Below are 27084 nucleotides of genomic sequence, written 5' to 3'. Positions count from 1 at the left end.
TATCATATATGGGACAGGCCACACCACACTTACAGCCTCCACAGCCTGCCTTGATTCTCTTTTCAAAATATACCTCGAGGAGGATTACTATTGTATCATCCATTTCCATTCCTTACAGAACTGTGGGAAAAAGGTGGTAGCCCAAGCATGCACTAGTCCCTGGCTTGTTAAGACCAAAACATACAGGAAAGCCTGAAAGGAGAAGGCAGGAGATAGTGTGGTTATAGAGGCACCGTTCCACCCTATCTATGCTACCAGCCATATGGGCACTGTGGGGGAGGGGGGAAATGGTGTCTCTATGGAGTGAGCTCTCATCACTAGACCTGGAAGCAGCTATTCAAAAGAGAAGGTCCCAAAAGGAAAGTAATTCAGCCAGCTAGTGGTAATGTGTCTGATAGCCTCTGACTCAGCCATGTGCTCCACTGGAGAAGCATGAACCCATGCAAGATCGTCAACTCAGAAGTCTTAACACACCACTGCTGCACTGACATGCCACCATTTGCTGAGACAGTGAAATTACAGAAATGCTTCCTACTGCACTAAGCCTTACTATGAGGATGTGATATCCGCGAAGTTTTTGATCTCTCTTTCCATGTCTTGGAAGAGGATGACTACCCACTTGTCTAGACTGATCTGGGAGGATAATTAGGAATTCTGTTTGGCTTTAAAGGTTAAAAAAAAAAACTTTAAAAAACAGGTGCATTTGGGTGAATATGTTCTTTCATCATGCCCACAGAGGAAGTGGATAAAGTAAATGCGTTATCTTTTGCAGAGATGCCTCCTACACACACGAACCCCACAATTCTATAAAAGACGCTAAAAATTGCACACCCAAATTTAGGCACACACCTAATTTGCACATACATTTTAATTTAATGAACCAATTAATGCTGATAATTAGACCCTATCAATTATAGGTGATGACTTCAATTAGAAATTCTGGGTGTAAATTTAGGTGCCAAGATCTGTGCATAAAAATAATGTTATTATCCAAAAAGGGGGCGTGGACACTGGAAGGTCATGTGTAGATGAGGGGTGTTAGAACATAAGAACATAAGTGCTGCTATACTGGGACAGACCAAAAGTCTATCAAGCCCAACATCCTGTTTCCAACAGTGGCCAATCCAGGTTACATGTACCTGGCAAGATACCAAAACAGTTCAATACATTCTATGCTGCTTATCCTAGAAATACTGCCAACAAATGCAGCTGTACTCTACTCGTACTAAAGTCAACACTCACAAGGTTAGTAGAGAACTACCGGGAGTACCAGTATATCAGCAAGAAGAAGTTAGTGAATAGATACCTTGTAGTCGGAGACAGCACGTTGCAGTTCCCCTTGAGAAAGCCAGGAGGGCGAAACAGGCTCCTGTTGGGGTGTGCTTGTCTGACGGCATTCAGATGCAAGATAAGTGATGATTTAAATAATTAATGTGCTAGTAGCTAGCATAAAAGTGAAAGAAAAAAAGGAAAAAAAGAAAAATTGATAAAAAGAGGTTAGCTACCAGTGAAGACTAGCGGAAGGATGGTGGGTGTAAGTCTATGATTATAAAACCGCAGCAATAACGCAAAGAGTAGCTGCAATGTTGAAATGAGACTTTGCCCTTAAACCTCCTATACACTGGTACTCCCGGTAGTTCTCTACTAACCTTGTGAGTGTATCCTAGAAATAAGCAGTGGATTTTCCTCAAGTCCATCTTAATAATGGCTTGTAGACCCAAACCTTTTTTAAACCCTTTAAGCAAACTGCTTTTACTACATTCTCTGGCAACGAATTCCAGAGTTTAATTACGTGTGAAGAAATATTCTCTCCGATTTGTTTTACATTTACCACTTTGTATATTCATTGCATGCATCCTAGTCCTAATATTTTTGGAAAGAGTAAAGAAGCAATTCACGTCTACCCATTCCACTCCACTCATTATTTTATAGGCCTCTATCATATCTCCCCTCAGTCGTCTTTTCTCCAAGCTGAAGAGCCCTAGCTGAGACTTGCAGGAAAGAGTGTGTGTGTGTGTGTGTGGGGGGGGGGGGGGGGGGCCCTCAGATATGCAACTACCGGGAGACCCAGCTAGTCCAGTTACACTAAGCCACCTCCTTCGGGTGGCGCTCAGGGTTGAAGGAGGGGGATCAGCTCTCAAGCTCCAACAAGGCACAGAGCCATGGCTTGATCCCTGCAAGCTATTCCAAGCCATTGGACTCCATCACAAGGATGAAAACCACAGGGAGTCAGGCCCACTTCAATCGCTACACCAAACCAACTGTACCACCTGCTCGAGGAAAATAAATATTGGTTAGTTCCATGGATAAAGTTTGGCCATATAGTGGCTTAGATAGCGAAAATTCATCCATTCTCCAAGATAATTAAAAAAAAAAAAAAAGGACACATTTATACAGGTTGTCACCTGATCTCAATGGGAAAACTGGTTAAAATGCTATACTGTCATAAGACAGAGCATATTTTCAAAGCACTTAGACTTACAAAGTTACGTGGAGGGGCATTTTTGAAAGAAACGTCCAAGTTGGGATTTGGATGTCTTTGTAAAACGTCCAAATCCGGGGGTGGGGAAAACCGTATTTTTTTAAAAAGATGGACGTCCATCTTTCGTTTTGAAAATACCAAGGACGTCCTTGAAATTGGACGTCGTTAGAGATGGATGTTCTTAGACATGGATGTGTTTGACTTTCGGCGATTTTCAAAACCAAAGACGTCCATGTCAAAAACGTCCAAATGCAAGCCATTTAGATATGGGAGGAGCCAACATTTGTAGTGCACTGGTCCTCCTGACATGCCAGGACACCAACCGGGCGTGCACCCTAGGGGGCACTGCAGTGGACTTCATAAATTGCTCCCAGGTACACAGCTCCCTTAGCATGTGTGCTCATCCCCCCAACCCCCCCCCCCCCCACCACCACTACTACCAACTGTACACCACTACCATAGCCCTTACGGGTGAAGGGGGGCACCTAGATATGGGTACAGTGGGTTTGTGGTGGGTTTTGGAGGGCTCGCTCTTTTCTCCACAAACGTAACAGGTGGTGGTGGGGGGGGGGGGGGGGGGGGGTGGGCCAGGGTCTGCCTGTCTGAAGTGCACTGCACACACTAAAACTGCTCCAGGGACCTGCATGCGCTGTCATGGACATGAGTATGACATCTGAGGCCGGAATAGAGGCTAGCACAAAATATTTTTAAAGATTTTTTTTGAGGGTGGGAGGGGGTTAGTGACCACTGGGGGAGTAATGGGAGGTCATCCCTGATTCCCTCCAGTGGTCATCTGGTCATTTTGGGCACCTTTTTGTGCCTTATTCGTAAAAAAAAAAAAAAACCCACGTCCAGGTGAAAACGTCCAAGTGTTCATCATGGACATCCTTGGTTTTTTCGATTATGGGTCAAAGACGTGCAAGTGCTAGGCACGTCCAAGTCCCGCCTTCACTATGCTTCTGACACGCCCCCTTGAAATTTGGATGTCCTTGTGACAAACTGCAGTTGAAGACGTCCAAAATCAGGTTTCGATTATACTGATTTGGACGTCTCTGGGAGATGGACGTCCATCTTCCAATTTATGTCGAAAGATGGACGTCCTTCTCTTTTGAAAATGAGCTTGATAGTCACATAGAAGATGATGGCAGATAAAGACCTGATCGGTCCATTCAGTTTGCCCAACAAAAATTGAATTTAATATTGTTTTGTGAAAACAGATCAATAGAAATTTTTTTAATATATACTTAAATGAGGGAAACCATTCTGTACCAGATTATGTAATGGACGAAACATGTATCAAACATCGCTTGAAATTAGTATGATGCTTTGCTAAACAGATGACCACAAATTAATGAAAACAAACCCTTTTTCAACATGCATGACATCTGAATACTTTACCAATTCCAGTAAGTCTTTTCATCTCTGAATTTCCAGGAGTTGGCTGCGTTCTGTAAGGATAACTTTGCTTGATGGTATACTGCTGTAGAAGCAGTACTGTACCAACCTTCAACCTTTTAAACCATTCAGGGCACAGAGCATTCCACAATACCATTGATACCATGCCTGAATGGTCAGCAACTTCAAAATAGGCCTAGAAACAAAATATCAACAGCAACACAGTCAGGTATAAGTCTCATGGACAGCTTCCGAAAACCTTTCAAAATGGCATCACTGTAATATTTGATCATAAAGAATGTACACAGTTGAAAAAACTAGAAACAAGAAACTTCATAATCTACTTCTTTTCAAAATGAGATAATAAAAGATAAAGATTTTGTAGGTCCTATTATCTAAATATATAATAGACAGCTGGCACATTGTGACTGCTGTTGCCAGAGGGTGGTGTGAAACAAGCACATGCACCCATAACCCTAGGCACTGTCTCTGAGGATGCTTGGAGGAAAATTATCATATGCGGCCATGCTGAAATGGCTGGGGGGGGGGGGGGGGGGGGGGAACGACTGTTTTCTGCAGGACACAGTCTGGATATTTCTCTTCTCTGTGATCATATCAAAACTCTTTTAAAACCACAAAGGAATGTACAAATCCAGGATGGCATGGGAACTATGTATTTAAAATATTTATAATGCTTATAAATTGCATTCAGTGTAGCATCCAAAGTGGTATAGAGAAGTTAATGAAAATACCACCCATCAAATATGGAAAAAACACAGAAGTAACCAACTAAATAGGATACCCGACACATATCAAGCTCTGATCAACTAATCAATCTAACATTTAGTCTAGCAACATACCATTAAAAGAAACAACAATAACAAAAAGGTCACCTGGGAACCAACATAGTGCTTAGTCTGATAGGGAATTTTGACTGTTTTAAACTGTGTTAGTTGCTTCAATTTGTGCTTTTGGGATGTTTGTTATAGTTTCGTTTTAAACTGTGTTTTATTTGTTGTCTGTTTTATGCATTATGTTTTTGTAATATAAAACATAGAATATTACATCGTTTTCGTGGGATATAAATTCTTATTAAATAGCCACAATGAACTGCTTGAAATAGGTTTGCATGCACTGTCTCCATTGTATACACATTTATCCATTGCAGATATCCTGAAAACTGGCTGGTATTGTTCACTGTTTTGTTGCAATGAAGTATGCTTTAATAAAGATGATTTTCAAATCATTTATGACTATCAGTTTTGCCCATTAAACTGAGCTCCCATTTAAAGAACATTTAAGGACACACAAGCCACCAAATTCTATAAATGACACCTAAAGTTGGATGCACAAGTAAGTGCCCAGTTAAAAAGGCATTCCATACAATCATGGCAACGTGAAAATCCCGCCTACTACTGCTCTCACGGAGCCTCTCTCTGCAATAGAACTCTTGGCTGCCTCTGATCACAATACAGCTATGGAGGAAGCCCCACCCACTTCTTCATGCCCCAGAGCCTCTCTCTGCAATAGAAATCCCAGCTGCCTCTGATCATGCTGCGAGCAATGATGAAAGCTCCAGCCACCTCTTCACTCTTGAAGATGATGTAATATGTCATTATTTTAAACTAGTAAAAAAAGCCTGTTTCTTAACGCAATGAAACGGGCGCTAGCAATGTAATGAGTTCCTGCCATTAATGTTTCCACGGTTGTATTCTGAATATAATTGTTGTTTACATGTGTAAGATTTCTTTATATACAATAGTTTTTGTGTAAACTATGTTACAATGTGGTTTACGTTTTCCTTGTTCAGGCCCTTCAATCAGTTTAACAATCACATCAGAAGAGCTCCTTACTCGTGAGAATGCAACATACAGTTGCCCATGTGAGAGACTGAGAGTGACAGTGTGTTTTACAGACAGTGTAAGAGAGAGATACACCGAGTGATTGTGTGTGTGATGTGTGTGAGTGACAAAGTGATTAAATGTTTGTCTTCCCTTCCGTTCTGTGCATTTGCCTCCACTGATGTTCGTATCTCCCTGTATATGATTGTTTATAAGAGATTTAATCCACTCCACTTCCCTCCTCCAAGTTCCGTTCTGTCTGATTGGTTCTTCGCTCCTGTGATGTCGTGTTTGTTTGCTTGGCAACTATGCAGCGTTCTGTTTCCTCGACGTGAGGGCAGAGACAGTGAGAGCCAATGAAACACTGAATGACAGACTTATGAACCCTACACTGCCACAGTACCACGGAATCAGCTTCAGAATGTTGGCGGTGCTTTTTATTATATAGGATTTGGCTGTTTGTGCTAGTGGCACATGCCGCTGGCATGTACAAAAGAAGCATGCCCCATGGTACAACGTTGGTTGAATATGGGTTTCAATTACACATTTTCAGTTTACAATTTTGCAACAAACTGATTTGAAATGAGGAGGAGACATACCTCAGGTTTTGACTGACAGATAGCAACATTTTATATACCAATGAGGTACAGTTCAGCTAAGTGGATTAAATAAAGAAGTTGATTGCAATAATGGGATCGTCATATGAGTTAGGATGAAAAGAGGCTCAGAATTCTCTCAGGATGCCATTTTGAGGCAGGAGTGCTTCTATTCCCTTTGTATGCCTGGTTATTTAATTGAATATTTAGTGTTTATTAAATATTTTTGAAGCTATTAATTATAGATTCTGGATGTTTTGAGGTACACCCTGATGAAGCTTTCACAAGCAAAACCTGGAATAAGGACATTACAGGCACTGTATCTATCACTGAAAGGCATTCTGAGGCAGCAATTGCTGATTCTCAGATAAGTGTTATTTTAAGTATCTTGGATATTGCTGTTAAGAAACTTTTTGCATTGAAAATTGGACCTGGAACTGTGATACTGTCAAAATGAGGAACTGCTAAGATAGATAACGGTGACCACTTGTGAATTCATTCACTTCAGGGTCACAATGGTTTTCTGAACACCTTCACAAACGTGTTTTAGAAAATGTATAGTGTTATACCTGGGTAGTGTGTTGTATTCATGGGAGAGATTTGCATGCTGTAGAGGCAGTGCATGCAGATCTCTCTCATGAATATTCATTGTGGATATCCTGAAAACCCTGACTGGTTGGGGTGCCTCCAGGACCAGGTTTGGGAACCACTACATTAGGCACTACAGATACAAACATTAACACGCATTAACACTCATTATTTGCTGCAGGTCCCATTTCATACATTTGAACCCATTTACTAATAACAGCATCATCCTGCAGTTATGTGGTAATGCATTTTAGTATATCTAACCCAAACAACGTTGTACAAGTTTACAACACCAGAAACAGATTTAAGAAGTTGTAGGAATCAGACCCACTATCATAAGGTTTACAATCTAAAACAGTCAACTGAAAACACATGATTTATATTGTATGCAGTACGCTGTACTTCTTACCTGGTAAGGTACATCATGTTTTTTGTCAGGCTTTCCAAAGTATCGTAACCTGGACTTATGTAAAATTTTCACAAGCAATGGAGGAAATGTTTTTACATTCCCCCAAAGCATTTCCAAGTGTAATAAGGAGGATACTTTTGGTACTAGAAGGAAAAAAGAAAAAGAACTAAAAGAAAAGCCCCCAACAAAATGTAATAAGCATTTTAAAGAAGTTTGTAATTGACAAATAAGGGACTTCCTTAAGTATTAATATGGCACCTAATGAGGGGCATATTTGGAACGTGAACGCCCATTTGTAAAAACGTCCATCTCCGAGAACGGGTCCGTGAAGGGGAGGGCCGAATCGTATTTTCGAAAAAGATGGACGTTTATCTTTAGGTTCGAAAATACGGTTTGTGTCGGGCAAATGCATAAGATTTGGGCGTTTTTTGAGCTAGGCGTTTTCGTTTTTCAGCGATAATCGAAACCAAAGCGCCCCAGCTCAAAAACAAACAAATCCAAGGCATTTGGTCGTGGGAGGGGCCAGCATTGGTAGTGTACTGGTCCTCCTGAGATGCCTCTATGCCAGCCTCAAATATCATCCCAAGCTCAATGACAGCAGTATGCAGGTCCCCCCGAGCAAATTTAGTTTAGTTGGTGCTGCCCGGACCCATGCAGAAAGCAAAAATCGGAAGGAAAAAAAAAACATGCAAGTGCAGTTGGGGACGTCCAAATTAAAAAATAGTAAAAAGGAGATTTGAACCAGCCACCTTCTGATTCCCAGGCCAGTGCTCTAAGCACTGCACCACATGAATCAGTTGTTAAGACGTCCTTCCCTTTCCATTAAGTCCATCCAAGTTTCTGTCAGCCAATCACAGCTGTTTAGCTGACATGATGTCAGCTAAAGGAGCTGTGATTGGCTGACAGAAACTTGGAGGGACTTAATGGAAAGGGAAGGACGTCTTAACAACTGATTCATATGGTGCAGTGCTTAGAGCACTGGCCTGGGAATCAGAAGGTGGCCGGTTCAAATCTCCCTTTTACTATTTTTTTTAATTTGGACGTCCCCAACTGCACTTGCATGGTTTTTTTTTCCTTTCAATTTTTGCTTTCTGCATGGGTCCGGGCAGCACCAACTAAACTAAATTTGCTCGGGGCAGGGGCGTATCTGGACTCCGGCGGTAGGGGGGGCCAGAGCCAGAGAGAGGGGGCACATTTTAGCGCCCCCCCCCCGCCGCCGCCGCCGCCGCCGCCCCCACCGCCGAGCCCCCACCGCCACCAATGACTTAGTCTCTCCACCCCCCTCCCGCCGCCAACCCTCCCCCGCTGCCGTTCTTACTTTTGCTGGCGGGGGACCCCAACCCCCGCCAGCCGAGGTCTGCTTCCACCTGCCGCTGCCTTCAAAACTTCTTCTTCAGCCGGCGGGGGACCCCAAACCCCCGCCAGCCGCCCCGCGCTGTTTAAAATTCATCTTCGGCCTCCGTGGCCGTGCTGCTGGGATAGGCGGCGCTGTTGAAATCCACTTCGGAGTCTGACGTCGCAGCACGTACAACGTACAACGACGTCAGACTCCGAAGTGGATTTCAACAGCGCCGCCTATCCCAGCAGCACGGCCACGGAGGCCGAAGATGAATTTTAAACAGCGCGGGGCGGCTGGCGGGGGTTTGGGGTCCCCCGCCGGCTGAAGAAGAAGTTTTGAAGGCAGCGGCAGGTGGAAGCAGACCTCGGCTGGCGGGGGTTGGGGTCCCCCGCCAGCAAAAGTAAGAACGGCAGCGGGGGAGGGTTGATGGCGGTAGGGGGGTCCAGGGCAAAATCTGCGGGGGCCCAGGCCCCTGAGGCCCCACGCAGATACGCCCCTGGCTCGGGGGACCTGCATACTGCTGTCATGGAGCTAGGGATGATATTTGAGGCTGGCATAGAGGCTGGAAAAAAAAAGTGTTTAAAGTTCCGGTTTTTTTGGTGGGAGGGGGTTAGTGACCACTGGGGGAGTCAGGGGAGGTCATCCCCGATTCCCTCCGTTGGTCATCTGGTCATTTAGGGCACTTTTTTGGGACCTGTTCGTGAAAAAACAGGGTCCAGAAAAAGTGTCCTAAATTCTGGCTAAAAACGCCTTTATTTTTTCGATTATCGGCCGAGCGCGCCCATCTCTCCTCAGTCGATAACCACGCCCCAGTCCCGCCTTTACCATGCCTCCAACACGCCCCTGTCAACTTTATGCGTTTCCGCAACGGAGTGCAGTTGGAAACGCCCAAAATCGGCTTTCGATTATACCGATTTGGGCACCCACAAGAGAAAGACGTCCATCTCCCGATTTAGGTCGGAATTTGGGCGTTTTTCTCTTTCGAAAATAAGCTGGAATGTAAACTACTTTCTATTATAATCAATATCGATGCACCAAGAAACTCAAAACTTTGCATCAATGGACTTCAAAACAACTAATCCCTATAAAAATGATCTGGATAACAGACATTTTATTACAGAGACCATTCGTACATTCTTGTATATATTTGCAGTGACCTTTTTTTTAGGCGTGGGGAGGCTCCATTCATCTTTCTTTCTATGCATACAAATGTACAGATACACACACACACACATGACCATACAAATACACACATGCATACTTCACACAGTCCCCAAGACACGTCTTTTCACACTCGAACAGACATGCATGAGTTTGCAAATAGAGGAAGAGGAACTGAGCCAATTTAGCACACTAAAGAAGGCAATTCTATAGGGATGTGTCTATATTTAGGTGCTTAGAGGGAGACCTACTTTCATTATACGCCACTAGCATTAACAGGTGCAGAAGTCAGAGCTGGTGTAAGGGCTCATACCAAAATTGCTGAAACATCTGAATAAATGATTGTAGAAATACTATCTATATGCATATATACATCCTGTTCGCAACTACATGCTATTGTATTTAAGCCTATGCACACATATGCCATTATGCTATTAATTTGTGGGTGTATTCAGCATGTAAATGTTGAGTGGTAATCCTATAAAGTGGATACTTTAAGAGTATTGAGGGCAGGTGGTAAGAGCCTATTCTAATAATGGAACCTAGGCACCTAGTGTATCCTGGTAGCACTGTACCTAACAGTGCTGTTCAAATCATGATTTAAAAAAAAAAAAAATCAAAGCTCCCCACACCTACCTGTAAAACTGTTGCTCTTCGCCGGCAGTGAGCACGAGCAGTCAGCCACTAACACACACTGCTTGTGCCAGCCGCACAGCCTTCCCAGTGACAATTTCCTGTTTCTGCAGAGGCGGGAAACACACCAGAAGGAAGGCTTAGCAGTGCTGACTTCTTGTGTTCGCTGCCATGAAGAACTGTTGATAAAAGCGGATGATTAAAAATTGTTGGTTGGGGCCCATGGGAACCCTGCAGCAGTGCAGTGGTTGGCTAGCTGATGTGTTCGCCGACATGAAGAACTGCTGACAAAAACCGGTAGATAATTGTGGGGCCCGTGGGAGCAGTGTGGCAGTCAATGGCAAGCTGATTTATTCTAGATGCAGTATCATAAGTAGTGCTGTCCAATCTCATTCTCTCAACTATCATTACTAAAGGATACTGCAACACTGACCATATTAATGGAGCCAGCTGTTAGAAGAAACAAAGCACCCAGTAACCTCTTATCCAAACCACAAAAATAGGAAGTACCAAGAGCCTTCAAAAATGGGACAAATCCTTTTCTTCCACAGTGTTGATCAATCTTTTACATCAACGACCTGACATGGGCAGTGTTTTGGCGCACAGCGCCTGCCTGTAATACATGGGATTGAAGGTCAGCTGGGGATGGAATGAGTGGAATGTTTTGGCTGTAATTATGTGTTGATATTCTCTGTTATGGGAAACAGGCTAGTTGTTTAAGGGATGCCAGCACCTTTGGGAAAGGCACCTTCAACCTGTGCAGGTCTGGGGGAGTTATTCTCTGTTATGGTGGTTGTTTAAGGGATGCCAGCACCTTTGGGAAAGGCACCTTCAACCTGTGCAGGTCTGGGGGAGTTATTCTCTGTTATGGTGGTTGTTTAAGGGATGCCAGCACATCTGGGAAAGGCACCTTCAACCTGTGCAAGTCTGGGGGAGTTATTCTCTGTTATGGGAAACAGGCTGGTTGTTTAAGGGATGCCAGCTTGTGCAAGTCTGGGAAAGGCACCTCTGTTTCACACTATAAAAGAGGCGAGAGCACCGGACTTGCTTTAGAAGCTTGCCTGAACGTAAGGGACGCCTGGTTCAGTGATGGTCCCTGCAATCTCTGAGGAAGAGCTAGTGCTTCCCTGGTGGTCTTCCCAGATGCTGACTGAATTGCGGGTGCTGTAAGTATCTTGGTGTATGTGTTCACATATGTATCACCAATAAAAGCGATATACCGCATATTGTGTCTGGTGGCTTTTGTGTTGTCATAAGCACAGCGCCCCCTAGTGTTACAATTTGGCGTAGTCGGCAGGATATCGCATTGTTGATACGGTGATTACATTTGTGAATATATACTTGTTTTATTGTTTTATTGTTTTGTGAATATGTTGAAGAAAGGGAAGAAGAGCAAATCTCATCAGGAGGCTGTGCAGGCACAGCTTCCGCAGCTGTTTGCAATTCCTGGATGGGATAAATACCCATATCAGGCATTGGCAGCAGAATGGGCGACAGATACGGGGTTGAGTGAGAATTGGGAGGTATGTTTAGGAGAGGGAATGTGTGAGGATGTGTTGAAATGTTTACAAAATGCCCCTGTGGTTAAAGGGAAAGAATTAAGAACTGTGGGTCGGAGAGGGTGGATTTTGTTGTCGGCATATCGCCTGATGCACCAGCAGAATCTGTTATTACAACAGAAGCTGTTGGAATCACAGGCTGAGATTCTGACATTGAAAAGCGACTTGGTAATGTCACAGTGTCAGGGCAAATTGATGATGGATAAGTGTACGGGGTACCAGCAAATTGCTGAGCGGGCGGCGGTGCGAGTAGCGCAGTATAAGTATCGGAAAAGGAGAGGGCGTGTGAGTAAGGTAAAGGTTGCAAAGGTGATGGCTACTGCCACACAGAATCCTAACGGATGGGATCCTGGGACGTGGGATGGGGATATCTGGTCTTCCACACCCGAGAGTGAGTCAGGGGGTGAGGAAAGTGCTGCTCCGGAAATGAAGCCGATAATTCGGCGACGAGCACAGTTGGGTGGGGCAGCGCCAGTGCGCATGGATTTAGCAGAAGACTATACGCAACAAGAAATTCTCAATATCATGCAGCAATTCCAGCAGCGTCCAAATGAATCCCTTATTGCTTGGTGTGTAAGGCTGCATGATACTGGGGCAATGGGGATACGGATGGACAATGAGGACTGTTTGAAATTTATACCTTTATCTCGAGATGCTATAATTCAAAGTGCATTTCGGGAACATAGTTTAGCAATGCCTGATGGGAATGGATCAGAGGCTACTACTCTGATTGAGTTAGTGGGAACAGGGTGTCGTAGAAAGTACCCTTTAGAATCAGATTGGCCTGGGGATGACAAGCCCTGGTATACTTTGAAAGATTGTATCCAGCGATTAAAGGAAGAGGCAATGAAAGTGTGTATTGTCACAGGACAGATGGATACATTTACCCAAGTGCCTATGTCAGCGGCAATTAGAAACAAAGTAATTAAAGGGTCTCCTCCAATGTATAAACAAGTTATTTTGACTCTGTTGATGAATGAAACAGATAACCCGTTGGAGGGCATTATGGATAAAATCGAGCAATTAGGAGATTTGGGGGATTGGAGTCTGAAGCTGACAGATAGGAAAAATAATGAGGGGCAGAGAATTGGGGAAGGGCCGAAGGGGCAAGGTTCAGAGGTAGAGCGAGTATCTCGTAAGGATATGTTTGCCGCTCTACTACAAGCGGGGGTGGCTCGGGAGAAAATAGATGGAATTCCCACTGGAGAGTTATGGCAGCAATATAAAAAATTAGGATTGGATAAGAGAGGGATGAAACCGGTTCGGAAAACCCGGACAGTGGGAAAAGAAAAACTTCCTTCAGCCCCACCTGTGGAGGGTCCGGACTATTCAGATTTGTATCATGAGGTCCGTACTCTCCTGCAGAGAATGACACTTCCATCTACTACTACTCTGCCCCCATCTAAAGCAGAAACCAATCCGTTTAGAGAGGACTGACTAGTACGGGGATGCAATGTAAAAATTGATCCACGTCCCTATATTGATGTTGTAATACAATGGAGTCCGGGAAATTTTCAACAAGTACGAGCTTTGATAGATACCGGAGCAGAAGCAACAATTATAGCTGGTAACCCTTCTAAGTTTAAAGGACCAAAGTGTAATATTGTAGGACTAGGGGGAAAGAGTATTCCTGCAGTGGAAACACAATTGGCTATGCAAATTGGGGATTTACAGCTCCAAAAGTATGCTGTAATGATTACGCCAGTGCCAGAATATATAATTGGTATGGATATTCTGAGAGGTTTAAAACTTACTATTGATGGGGGAAGTTGGCAATTTGGAACGTCTCCCGCAGTTCCCCGGCGTTTGAAGTATATTTCCACTTATAATATTCACGCAGTATTAGTGGGAAAAATTGTTGATGAGCCTCTCACCATACCAGCCGCCACTCAATTAGTTGCACAAAAGCAATATCGGATTCTTGGTGGTATTGCAGAAATTACGCGAACAATACAGGAATTACAAGAGGTAGGGGTTATTGTCCCAGTTACTACCAAATAGAATAATCCAGTATGGCCAGTGAAGAAATCTGATGGATCCTGGCGGATGACAGTAGATTACCGTCAATTGAATAAGGTTACACCCCCGTTGCATGCTGCAGTCCCCGACATTGTAACTTTAATTGAGAACATACAAAATAGAAAAGGAAAATGGTATGCAGTGATAGATTTAGCAAATGCCTTCTTTACAATAGCCTTAAAAGAGGAATTTTGGGAGCAATTTGCATTTACGTGGCAGGGAAGGCAGTACACTTTTACACGGTTGCCACAGGGATGGTTGAACAACCTGGTTATCTACATGGAAACAGAATGATTGGTATATTCATACTAAACTGGTTTGGGGATCACAGTTATGGCAAGAAATTAATGAATTTCTGCAATCTACTTCTGCCTATGTCTATCATGTTGATGCACATGTTTCCCCTATAACCTCTGATCATATTTTTAATCAGACAGCAGATTCCTTAGCTACCATTCACACGAATGTCATCACTGGAACAGATGATTCTACTATTCATCGGGGTGAAGAAGAGACTGGTATTGCAAGCTGGGCACATCAAAAATGTGGACATCTCGGAGAGCAAGCCACCTATTGTTGATAATTCCTGTCAATTCCTCCTCTTTTACTCAAATTTCTGATTTTGTGGGAATCACTGAGCGAGGTACACAGGGGTTTGGGTCTACTGGGAGGGGTGTGGGTGGTCGGGTATGGCATCAGGACCCTGCACACCCAGGTCCTCCTCAACCTGCTGAAATTATAGCCCGAGGGGAGGACAATACTGTTACAGTAGTTCAGCCAGGACAACAGAGTTGGACGAATGTTCCTGCTGATCATTGTTATTTAAGGGAATAGGATTTATATGTGTTTCTCCATTTCTTTTTGTTTCAGGGCATACTGTTTCTCTGTTTGGGTTGGGAACTCGATGCCCATACTCCCGGCGAGCGGGTGCTGGGAGTGACCTCGCGTGTCCACTATTGGTGGAGCAACAAAAATAACTCGACCTTACAGCAAGATAATTATACATGTCATACTGCATGTCCGGTATTGAACGTAACTGCTTCCCAAGCTGTGTTTCATAAAACTGAACAGCGCTTTGTAGTTGTTTCATCCAGTTTTGTGAATGTGACTATCCATAATGCTACGTCCTGGGTTATGTGCATCCAGCCTATGGGATTCCGGGACCAGATATGGAGACTATGGAATCGGACACGCAAAATGCAGTTCCTCCAAACTTGTAACAGCTCTATAGTAAATATTACTTTGAATCGAACTGCTGAATGGATTTTCACTAATGCTACACCAATTGCAAACCGTTTTACACCCTGGATGGACTTCTTGCATGTGTTGCTTGCTGTTAGTAATATGACTAATCCTGCTCCACTGTCACGCATTCCCACTACATGCAAAAACATGTCTATGCAGTATAGAAAGACAGTATTAACTTACAATGTTACATTTCCACACTTGCCTCGCTGTACTAGGATACGGCGAGCATGGTATGATACTATTTTGGGGGGTGCGGGAACTGGACTGGGAATTCTGAATACTGTAGATACAGATACTCTGTTTAGTAAACTACACTATCTAGGTAAGGACTTGCATACTGAACTGAATATTTTAGCCAATTGGTTACCTGCCATTCCAGGAACAGGACAATTAATGGTGTCTGCGATAGCAGACATTAATAATTTATTAGCCCAAACTTTTAAGTTTGAAAATTATACTGACATTACTTTGACAAAAGCATTTTATTATACTTGGTGTTCATTACAGACGTTGTACGCTTTGCATCAGCGGGACAGAGTCCAGATGGCTCTACAATTGGGGATGCATACGCAGTTGCAGAACCTTTTCGCTGGATATATTCCGGTTGATGAGTGGTTGTTCCCACATTCAGAGAGTACAGTCTGTACTGATCGATTCTGTACAGGGGTTTTATCTTCATATAAGATTTTCCATACTCATATAGTATGTAAGTATTATATATCTCCAGTATTAGTGAATGTTTCTGGTATTGTAACCTTTTGGGCCCCGCATATGAATGGGGAGTATATAACTGTATATAATGAGACATATAAATTGGATATGTGTAATGAGCAGGGAAATCGCATGATTTGTCCTTTCCAGCCACCACAATTTGAACCTTGCTTATCCCCACGTTTTGGGGAATGCACATTTACTGTTTTCCCTGCCAACTATGAGTTCTTTGTAGAAATTAGTCCGCGGACATTATGTATTTCCACTGCTAATTTCACAACTTTGTCAAATAATACCTTCCTGACCGATCTGTCAGGAGTCAGTTCCTGTTTTACTAGCATATCAATATTTTGGTGGAAAGGACAAAAGTATGTATTATATCCGGATTTATTTAATTCTGCTTTCATACAGTACAATTATACCTTCTTTACGGAGCCAATTTTAGCTGTAAATTATAGTAAGTTGACCCACATGTTGCATATATCCTCTCTTATTAATGAGTATATTCAAGGTGTGAATCACACCTTAAGAGTCATGCAAGTAGATGCTCAATTTGACAATCACACTGTTCGTATAGTGGCGGAAAATATTCGAAGTAAATTACATCATAATTGGTGGGATCCATTATTGGGACATTCTCCTAGTGCAGATGCTTTCCTAAAATGGATCACTCATCCTTTACTTGTAGTACTATTAGTTAGCATCCTGCTAGTGATTTGGAATTGTATTTTGACATGTAAAATTTGGAAACGACCTACGGTGGTCCATAATACTATGTATACTTCTGTCTCCTCATAAGCAGAGAATATCAAGGGGTGGAATGTAATACATGGGATTGAAGGTCAGCTGGGGATGGAATGAGTGGAATGTTTTGGCTGTAATTATGTGTTGATATTCTCTGTTATGGGAAACAGGCTAGTTGTTTAAGGGATGCCAGCACCTTTGGGAAAGGCACCTTCAACCTGTGCAGGTCTGGGGGAGTTATTCTCTGTTATGGTGGTTGTTTAAGGGATGCCAGCACCTTTGGGAAAGGCACCTTCAACCTGTGCAGGTCTGGGGGAGTTATTCTCTGTTATGGTGGTTGTTTAAGGGATGCCAGCACATCTGGGAAAGGCACCTTCAACCTGTGCAAGTCTGGGGGAGTTATTCTCTGTTATGGGAAACAGGCTGGTTGTTTAAGGGATGCCAGCTTGTGCAAGTCTGGGAAAGGCACCTCTGTTTCACACTATAAAAGAGGCGAGAGCACCGGACTTGCTTTAGAAGCTTGCCTGAACGTAAGGGACGCCTGGTTCAGTGATGGTCCCTGCAATCTCTGAGGAAGAGCTAGTGCTTCCCTGGTGGTCTTCCCAGATGCTGACTGAATTGCGGGTGCTGTAAGTATCTTGGTGTATGTGTTCACATATGTATCACCAATAAAAGCGATATACCGCATATTGTGTCTGGTGGCTTTTGTGTTGTCATAAGCACAGCGCCCCCTAGTGTTACACTGCCTCAGGGGTCTTTTGATATCAATAGTCCAATGTGAACATGCCCAGCATCACAGCCCAGCACTCTTCCAGATATTCTGGCATGGCGTTGCCTTGTAGGTATACTCTTTTTATGAAACATGAATACCAGCAAATTTTCAAACCTTCCCCTTACTTAAAAGCCCCTGCCTAAGAATTTAAATATCTTAGGCCCTGGCTTTGTTAATGGGTAGTACTGTGCTATTTGCTATCAGAAGCCATTACTGCTGTGACTTATCTAATATTATAGTCATATGACTTAGCCAGAATCTGCATAAATTAGGTAGTTTGTGAGATTGTTTCAAACATGGTTGCTAGAATCTTCAGGGAACAATGAGGCTTTTGAAAAGACACGATATGCCCGACAATGGCTGTGTTTCATCCACGCAAGGGCTGCATCGGGGCTATGGTAACTAACGGATAAAATGAATATAAACATAAAAGTGTCAGATACAGTAAAGCATTTCTAAAGGGACTTTTCTTTGTGTGGTCTGCTCTTTTCATATTGCCTTCTCACTGGGAAATTCATTTTATTTATTGACAAATAAATGAAGAAATTTCTGGATAAATTCTCAATTTGTTTTTGTTTCCAGGATTTGTCCAAAATAAACTGCTTACCCAATGGATTTGACAGGGAACTCAACTAACGTACATCCTCCCTTGACGCCATCTTGGATCCTCCAGTTTGGGACACTCTTTGTCTGGTTTCTCCTCAGAGGCCTGTCTGATATGGGTAACCCTTCAGCATAGCCCTCTGAGTCACTGAAACACGGAAGCCCCTCCACCACTTACAAGGTGGTGTCCCTTCGGAGGGGTTTGTTTCTATTTTGAAAGAACAATCACATTATCCATCCTTTGTCAGGTGCCAGCACCACCGTGGCAATCAACGTAGAAGAAAAAACTTTTTCAGAGTCCGAAGACTCTAGTAGTGCTGTCACATCTAAGGGGGATTCTGAAGATTCACGCTCGCCTGGTGTTTGCACCGGCAAGTAATATACTTGTAGAAACAGAGGAACTGCGTCATCAGGAACTTGAAGTATATATTTTAATAACATTTCTTTAGGAGACATTGTTTTAATCCTTCTCTGATTGTTTTCTAAGACTTCAATTTTCCTGCGCAAGCTCATCAAATCTTTAACCGTTGTTACTTGAATATCTTGCGCTTGTTTTTCTTTTTGATCAAAATTCTGTATTTTCTCATCTAATAACTTTACATCATTCTTTAATTTTGTCATATCTTCAGTTAAAGTTTGAACTTTTAACTCTAATTGATTTATTTGGGGGCATAAAGCCTTCCCAAAAGAGGCAATCAAGGCCCACAATGATTCAAGAGTTACTTCAGATGGTGTTTCCAATGAAGCAAACATTTGCATAGGTAAACTAGTCTTTGAAGGAGTACTTATCTCACTTCCCATAGCCAAGAGTTGCCCCGTCAGTATAGTTGTTTGTTTCGCAGCGGCTCCAACTTCCACGATTGTGGGTCTCTCAGAGCTCACCCCGAGGTGTTCCGGTGTCTCGAGTCTAACCAACTTTTCCGTGGTAGACGCCATCAAAGGGGTGCTCGCACGCTGCGGCGTCCTCTGGTCTGGACTTAAAGTTGTCTCGAGCACAGGCGCTGGTTCAAGGCCTCCAACTGCTCCGACCAACGCCAGCGTGCCACTCACAGACCCATTTCCTTGCTGGTTCTGAACGAATAAGTCCATAGGTCCAGTTACCGGGACTGCTTGTCGGCCAGAAGACACCGTGCCGGCCGATTTGCCCCTACGCTTAGGCATTGCGAAGGGCTTGAACTAACTCGCTGAGAGCACTGCTTTCACACGTTCGCTCTAGGCGGCCATCTTGAATCTGGATTTGCTGTTTTATCTGATGCACTAAACAGTTAGTACCATCATAAAATAGTTGGATTACTTTAACTTTATCATGGCCTCAGGATCACTAATATCAAACATCTGTAGTTAATCCAAAACACTTGTCAGGCTCCTTCCTAGAGCTTTAAAAAAATAAAACTAAATAAATGACCACATGCAGGAACAGCACTGGCTCCCAGTAGTTTTCAGGACGGTACAATTTGTTCTTACCTGCTGACTTTCTTTCTTGAGTCATGCATGACCAGCCCAGACCACTGGTGTTTTGAAACACTATAGCAGATGGAGGCAAAGAATCTGACTTCCCAACGACATCACTAATATAATGAGTAGGACAGCCTGGAACTTTATCTTATGCTAATTTCAAAGCTAAAAGATTAATAGATAATAAAACATACATACAAGGAAAACCTTTACAGGTCCACTACTTTGGCTAAACAAGGCAGATGTCAAAGAAGATTCCCCATAAGGCCACAGACTTCTTAGGAGGGCACTGGACTGGCCAGCAGGAATTAAGGAAAGGAAATAAGCAGGTAATAAAATTTCACCTTCTTTCTCATCCTGATAGATCAATCCAGTCCAGTGGGATGTACCCAAGCTCTATACCTCAAGGTCCAAAGACAAGACATCATCCAAAATAGCTCTGCCAAGGGCACTATCCTCTCTGACCCAGACATCAATCTTGTGGTCCTCATTACACTCCTTCATGCAACACTACATGGCCAACTTAAGTGCCCTCTAGGACAACTGCCCTTCTAACATCTGCTTTGATACCTTCTAGAACCAACTTGAGGTGAGGACACACACACACTGACTCAACTGCAGGTTTAATCCAGCACACTATGGAGGTCTTGTGGTCCACACAAAGGGGATTTGGCTATGAACAGGTGATTCAATGTCTTGAAGCTATTGGTCACCTCCAAATAACAAATGAGGGCCTCGGGAGCATCCAGCTTTTGAAGCACCAGTAGTGAGCCATTCTTTGTCCTGTTTAAGAATGTCAGAAGGCACAGTGAAACAGACTGATTCAAATGAAAAACAGAGATCACCTTAGGTAAAAGTCAGCACCGCACAAATGGAGACGGAGTCAACCAAGAATGATAGATGAAATTACAAGCCTTGTAGTGCAGACTCATCCGACATATACGCACATATATACCACATTAAAAACAAACACCTACCAAAAATACTATCTTCAAGGTGAGTTAAGAGAGGTTTACCACTAAGGCTCAAAGGGGGGGGGGGGGGGTAGCCAGGCCCCTCATGACCAGATTAAGGTTCCACAGTGGAACCACCAGGCCCACTGGAATCTGGATATGCTTTGTTCCCCAGAGAAAGTGCAAATCATTCGAATGTGCTACCAAAACCACACCCGATGGGACACTGAGGAAGTTCAAAAATCCTGGCGGGACCTCTTAAGGATTTATTTAATAAACCTTTAGAGACAAGGGAGGTTCCACGGGATTGGAGATGAGTGGATGCGGTCCCTCTTCACAACAGCGGGGCCAGGGAAGAAGTGGGAGACTACAGGTTGGTAAGCCTCACGTTGGTGGTAGGAAAAATAGGATCGTAGATGAAAGAAAAGATAGCTAAATTTCTAGAATCCAACAGGTTGCAGGATCTGAGGGAACATGGCTTTACCAAAGGAAAATCCTGCCAAATGAATCTGATTTCTTTGACTAGGTGACCAAAGAACTGGATAAAGGACATGTGCTATCTACTTGGATGCACAAAACCCTGCGGTAAGAATTCACTCACCAAAAACTGCTTCCTGTTGGGCTTGAGTATCCAACCAATAGTAACGAACAAAAGTGTGAAGAGACTACCAGGTTCCCGCCTTACAGATGTCCAACGGAGGAACAAGATGAACTAACCATCACAAATCTTCCATCCTACGCAAATACTCCTGCAAAACTCCTCACACATCTAGCTTCCGCATACGATGCTGCTCAACCGAACCTGTAAAACTATACGGAGCTGATTTCACAAAGTTCTGGGGCCCTGCAAGGTCCTGAGTGCAGAGGAAAGGCAACAGAAGAGGAGCAGGAGGTAGCAGTAGCAAGCAAAAAGCACTACTTACTGACTTTCCCCACTGAAGGGCAACACACATGAGAAAGACAACTTCTGTGGGTAGCCCCTGCTTTCTCTATGCTGCACGAAAGCTGACTTACTGGGGTAAAAATCTACTAGCACACCTGATCACACCAGTTGGCCCTGTCAGATGTGCTAAGTAGTGATTCCCATCTTAAATGTTTGGGTCACAGACATGTGCCTAGTTTGCCTATGTCTTAATCCTGCCTTGTATCAAGGAACCAAGGATCAAGGACTCAGACGTATTTGTTCTTGATTGTCTCTCCTCTGTCTGGCCTACTCCGATGCCGTCCTCTTTCTGATGGCTGTACTTCCTTTCACCACTTTTATGTCTGTATTGTAAATCACCTAGTGACACCATGGGGCTCATTTTCAAAGAACTTAGATGTACAAAGTTCCATAGGTTACTGTGGAACTTTGTAAGTTTAAGTGCTTTGAAAATACACCTCCCTGTAACTTTGTAAGTCTAAGTGCTTTGAAAATATGCTTCTATGTGTGTTTAGATGGTATTTCAAGCACCCTTGAATAAAGTAAATAAACGCCAGGTATTCTCCTGGCCACTTAAGAGACCACACAAGAATTATAGCAGTGCTAGTATTTGATAAAACAGGTCTCCGCTCTTAAAGACTGATGAGAATAACACTATATTGCTTAGCCTCATCTTGACAAGATCTCAATGACATCTGCTTACAAACTAACCCCCCCCCCCCCCCCGTTTACTAAGCTGCACTAATGGCTACCTTGCGTTAATGCCAATACAGCCCATTCATTTTGCATGGGCTGTGTCAGCATTACTGAGCGCCTTAGTAAACGGGGGGGGGGGGGGGGGGGGGAGGGTAAATGTGTTACTGTTCAGAATGGCAACTTCAACATCATAGTACTCAGACAGGTCAAAAGAAGAATCTTTGCAACAAAATCTTGTTTGAGCAAAGGGTAATGGTAAATATGAACACCTTAGGCAGTGAACACCATAAATAAGAATTTTCTAATCTAGGCACCTCCTTGTCCTATACACACAGATATAAGGATACAGTTAAAAAGCATTCATCTTCTTTCTTCCCTCCTTCCCCTCATCTTTATTCCACATATCTAACATGCACGGCCTTTTTATTTTAACAATTCTCTAGTTATTATATATATATATATATTTTTTTTTTATAGCACTTAGGAACAATAATTTCCCCAACTGAATGGGCCCCCCCTTCCCCCATGTACAACTATGCCTAAAGCACCTATCTATTCTATTTCTCATGCACAGGTGTTTGGCAGAGTCTTGCTCTTTCATTCAACCTGAACTTTTTTTCTCTGCTCTCTCCTGTTGGTTTTTCAATCAAGATGTTTTTGTGTAATCGATGTTTATTACAAGGCATACTGAAGTAAGCAACCAATAGAAAGAAATCAATGAACTGGACAAAAGCAATGAAAGAAAAAAAATATTTTGCTGCAACCCAGTCACCATCATGCGTGAGACACAGGCAAGACTCCACATTGTTTACCTTAGGTGACAAAGCTGTAGTTAAACCATCGGCAGCACAATATCAACCATTAACTCAAAGCAAAGTACAAAAATATTTTGAAAACTTGGGCACTGGCCAAAGCATTTTAGGAGTCTGGAGAATGTTTTGTCTGTCTTTTGATTTGGCTATTTTACTCTTTGTCTATTTTTTATGTTCTTTTACATAATTTTATTTTGTTTTAATTTGCTCTTCTCCAAACCCTACTTCAACCCAAACTTTTTCCCTCTCTCCAGTTTCTCTCCTTGTCCTGCTAGTGGAAATGGAAGCTGCCACAACTCTCTTGGGTTCTACGAGCCTTTGCCAAGCTCCCTCTGGCTGGTCAGGTCCCACTAGCAGCAGCCTTTTAACACTCCCTCACATCCTGAATCCTACCAACTGGTTGTCAGGCCCTAAGTTTCTGATGCCTGGATGACCTGATATGTGGAACTTTTCTAGCTTTGACCCAAGAATAGGTCAAATGCTTAACCTTGTAAGAATTTCAGTGCAATACTGCTTTATTCCCTCTTGTCGTCCCCCTTCTCCTCCACTGCTAACTCCAGGCTTCGTTCTTTTTCTCTCGCGGCCCCTTATGCCTGGAATAGACTTCCTGGACCTATACGTCTAACTCCATCTCTACCTGTTTTCAAATCTATGCTGAAAACCCACCTTTTCACTGCTGCTTTTAACTCCTAGCCACTACTCAATTGCCCTCCCCTTGTCCCTTCCTTCCTTCTCACCCATTACTTCCCTCACCCGTAACTGTCTGTATTACTTAGATTGTAAGCTCTTTAGAGCAGGGACTGTCTCTTTGTGTCAAGTGTTCAGCACTGCATGCGTCTGGTAGCGCTATACAAATGCATATAATAATAATATTCTGTTTCTCTTATTAACTTAACTAGAATATTATATGGTCATCTGTAAGATTCTTCTAGCAAAATAAACTTCTATAGATAATAAAATCTATGATAAGACTTGGACAATTGCGTTCTCTCTCGACCCATATGTTAGTTTGATATGCTAGTAGTGTGATTAAAATGTATACACTTATTCACACTGCTAAACTTACCATCTATATTAAGTTGCTCCTCTGGAAGATTTTGCATCCAAATATCTCCATATGGATCACATTTATTCCACAAAGGGAGATAATGTTTTCTTCCACCCATCAGAGGAATATCCGTGCTTTGTGCATTTTCTGATTGTATATATGAAATTATACTTTGGTCAGAACATTCTTCTCCAAATTCAAGCTCTTCTATACATACTACACCATTGCTTAGTTTCTTTTCATTGTATATGTAGGCACACTTTGTAATTTTCACTTCAGTACCACATCTAAGTATATTTTTTTGTACCAGCAAGTTCAACTCAGGTGCAAGATGCCATTTTTCTTTGCAATGTCCATCAGTGAATGTAACATCATAGCAATAGCAAGAACTAGAGCCAAGGCTATCTGGTGAGTTGCTGCACCAATGTGCCAGATACCTCTGAACTGCAAGGACTATTACCGAAACAGCATCCTGAAAACATATCCTCAGGCTTGGAGAGTTGATCAGTTTTGTGGTGACAGTTTTTATCCAGGAATTTTCTTGTAAGACATTATTACAAACCATAGCACTATCTTCAGCAGTACTACTGCACTCAGGTGGTATCGCTTTGGTCAACATCATTCTGCAGTCCTAAAAAGTTAAACACAGGCATCATGCTCTAGTCTGTTCAGACATTAAAATATATCTATATACATCATGATACTATGTTACTATGATATACACAAGTTATACAAAATACATCAAGCTCAGCATTGTGAATTAGTTCATAGATGTTAAAGGGTCATTTCAATTCAAGCAGGTACCCTAATCACACCAGGACCTCAGCAGCAACTTACTGCTCTGCCACCTCACTCTACTGACATGGGCCATGTTTCCACGCTGCTGCATCAGGACTGTGTCCTATGACAAATAAATAATTAAATTCCACACGAATCCGTAAAATTATAAAAATTACAGTAAAACTTATAGTAAAAAATTAACCGGACAGATGACCATGTCAGCAAGTCAGAGTGATGTCTCTATGTGCAACAAATTGCTGCTGAGGTCCTGGGGTGATTATGGCACCTGTTTGAATTGAAATGGCTGTTTAGCATCTATGAGCCAATTCAATTTCACAACGCTGGACTTGGTGTGTTTTGATAATCTGTCGCCTCCGATGATAACGTCTGGACTTTTCACATTGATACACAACGATTATATACATATATAACTAGTTTTCACAGTGACAGGCAGTATTTTCCGGCACTGTTCTATGCACCTCTCCATCAGACATTGCATGTGGGGGACTTGTTGTGATTCACACAACCTTCCGTCATGTCGTATCTTTCAACCCAGAGATACCAACCAAGTCACACGCATCCGGCTACCCTCACACACATTCGCTATTTCACCCCCCCCCTCCCCTCCCCCTTCCCCGTCCGCGCTGCGGCCTCTCAAGCTCTCACCCCCTTCCCCTACCATCAAACTCATACCTCATGTTGCCTATCAGCAATACCGCAGTTTTCCTTCTCCGGTGCCCCGTCTCCTCTGACACAACTCCAGTCCTCTCTCTAACTCTGTTGAATAAGTTCTACTTCTGCGTCCCGAAAGAAACAGGAAGTTGCGTCAGAGCTCACAGGAAACAGCGGCGGCACCACTGCCAGGAAAGATAGGGGTTTGTAGGGGGGGGGCGGGGGCGGGGCTGTGACGTTAAAAAAAACAAGTCGAAAATAGTAGACAGTTATACGGTCGGGAACGGAGTTTCGTTCCTGCGGCCTTGGAGCGCTATAGAAATGATAAGTAGTAGTAGTACCGCCTCCAACTTTTCATCGGATGCGAGGGTAGTATAAAAAGCCCACACCATCAAACGTTCTTACTTTAAAATTGGGGTAGATGTTAAAAGCAAATCAGGTTTGCAACGGTTAAGTTAGTCCGGTTTTAGCCAGTCTGAATGAAATGTTATTGTGCGCTAATGCACAAGGGCTTTTACCGTGTAGGAAAGCGGTAGCCGAAAGCCCTATGCAAACGAACTTGCTAGTATTTAAATGAGAGAGAGAGAGAGAGCAGGGCCACCGAGGCCAAGATGCATCAACCAAACGTAAAAGTTCTTACTGAATTTGAAAAAACAAAGAATGTACTAAAAAAAACACCTCAGAAATGTTCGGTGGGGTATTCAAAAGCTGGATGCATGAATACCTTTGGTAAAGTGTCGATACGTTAAAAAAAAGTGCCTATGGACGTCCATTATGGACGTTTTTCACCCCCCCCCCCCCGCTCGAGATCGCCGCTGCTCCCAGCACCCCCTGCATTAAAAAAAATAGTGATTTTAGGTAGCGCCGGCCCCCCTCCCTTCCTCTCTCTAAACAGCTCCCGCCATCCTCCGCCCTGTGCCCCGCCCCTGCTACCCCCCTCAGGTCGTCGCTGCCGCTCCCCCTTCCGGGTCTTACCGGGTCCTCGCAGCGCCTCTCAGCTCTGTGTGAAGGCGCTGCGAGGGCAAGAACAGCTGATCCTCTTCGCTGAAGAGCCTTCGGACGTCCCTCCTTTCGTCCAGGGCCCGCCCTCGTCTGACGTAAGTAACCTAGGAAGGTTACTTACGTCAGACGAGGGCGGGCCCTGGACGAAAGGAGGGACGTCCGAAGCATAGGCGTATCTGGACTCTGGCGGTAGGGGAGGCCAGAGCCAGAGGGAGGGAGCACATTTTACCCCCCCCTGGCGCCACCGATCCCCCCCGCCATTTCCGGACCCCCCCCCGCCACTGCCAGACCCCCCCCCTCGCCACCAATGACACTCTCCACCCCCCTCCTGCCGCCGCCAACCCTCCCCCGCTGCTGTCACTTACCTTTGCTGGCGGGGGACCCCACCCCCCCGCCAGCCGAGGCCCTCTCTTCCATGCAGGCTGCAAGTTGCAATGCGTCCTGTTCTTCTGAGTCTGACGTCCTGCACGTACAACGCGCAGGACATCAGACTGAGTTCCAAATTCTGAGTCTGACGTCGCAGGATGTCAGACTCAGAAGAACAGGAAGCGTTGCAACTTGCATCCTGCACGGAAGAGAGGACTTCGGCTGGTGGGGGCTTGGGGTCCCCCGCCAGCAAAGATCGGCGACGGGTTGGTGGCGGG

The 27084-nt window shown here is 43.7% G+C and overlaps 1 protein-coding gene across 2 annotated transcripts in view; it reads right to left on the bottom strand.

Moving 5' to 3' along the window:
* The window catches only part of RADX (RPA1 related single stranded DNA binding protein, X-linked), a 123045-nt gene extending 97483 nt beyond the window's left edge, over positions 1-25562 (bottom strand). For both annotated transcript variants that reach the window (XM_030209267.1, XM_030209268.1), the window contains exons 1-4: positions 25460-25562; positions 24005-24617; positions 7312-7454; positions 3881-4073 (exon numbers count right to left, since the gene is read on the bottom strand). In XM_030209267.1, coding sequence (XP_030065127.1) covers positions 3881-4073; positions 7312-7454; positions 24005-24608 — 940 coding nt within the window. In that variant the 5' untranslated portion in view covers positions 24609-24617; positions 25460-25562. The remainder of the gene's footprint in view (positions 1-3880; positions 4074-7311; positions 7455-24004; positions 24618-25459) is intronic.
* Between the last annotated feature and the right edge of the window lie 1522 nt (positions 25563-27084).

Source organism: Microcaecilia unicolor, chromosome 7 (assembly GCF_901765095.1).
Source record: "Microcaecilia unicolor chromosome 7, aMicUni1.1, whole genome shotgun sequence".
NCBI lineage: Eukaryota > Metazoa > Chordata > Amphibia > Gymnophiona > Siphonopidae > Microcaecilia > Microcaecilia unicolor.
Note: the sequence above shows the minus strand (reverse complement) of the source record. Positions and strands in the feature narration are given on the sequence as shown.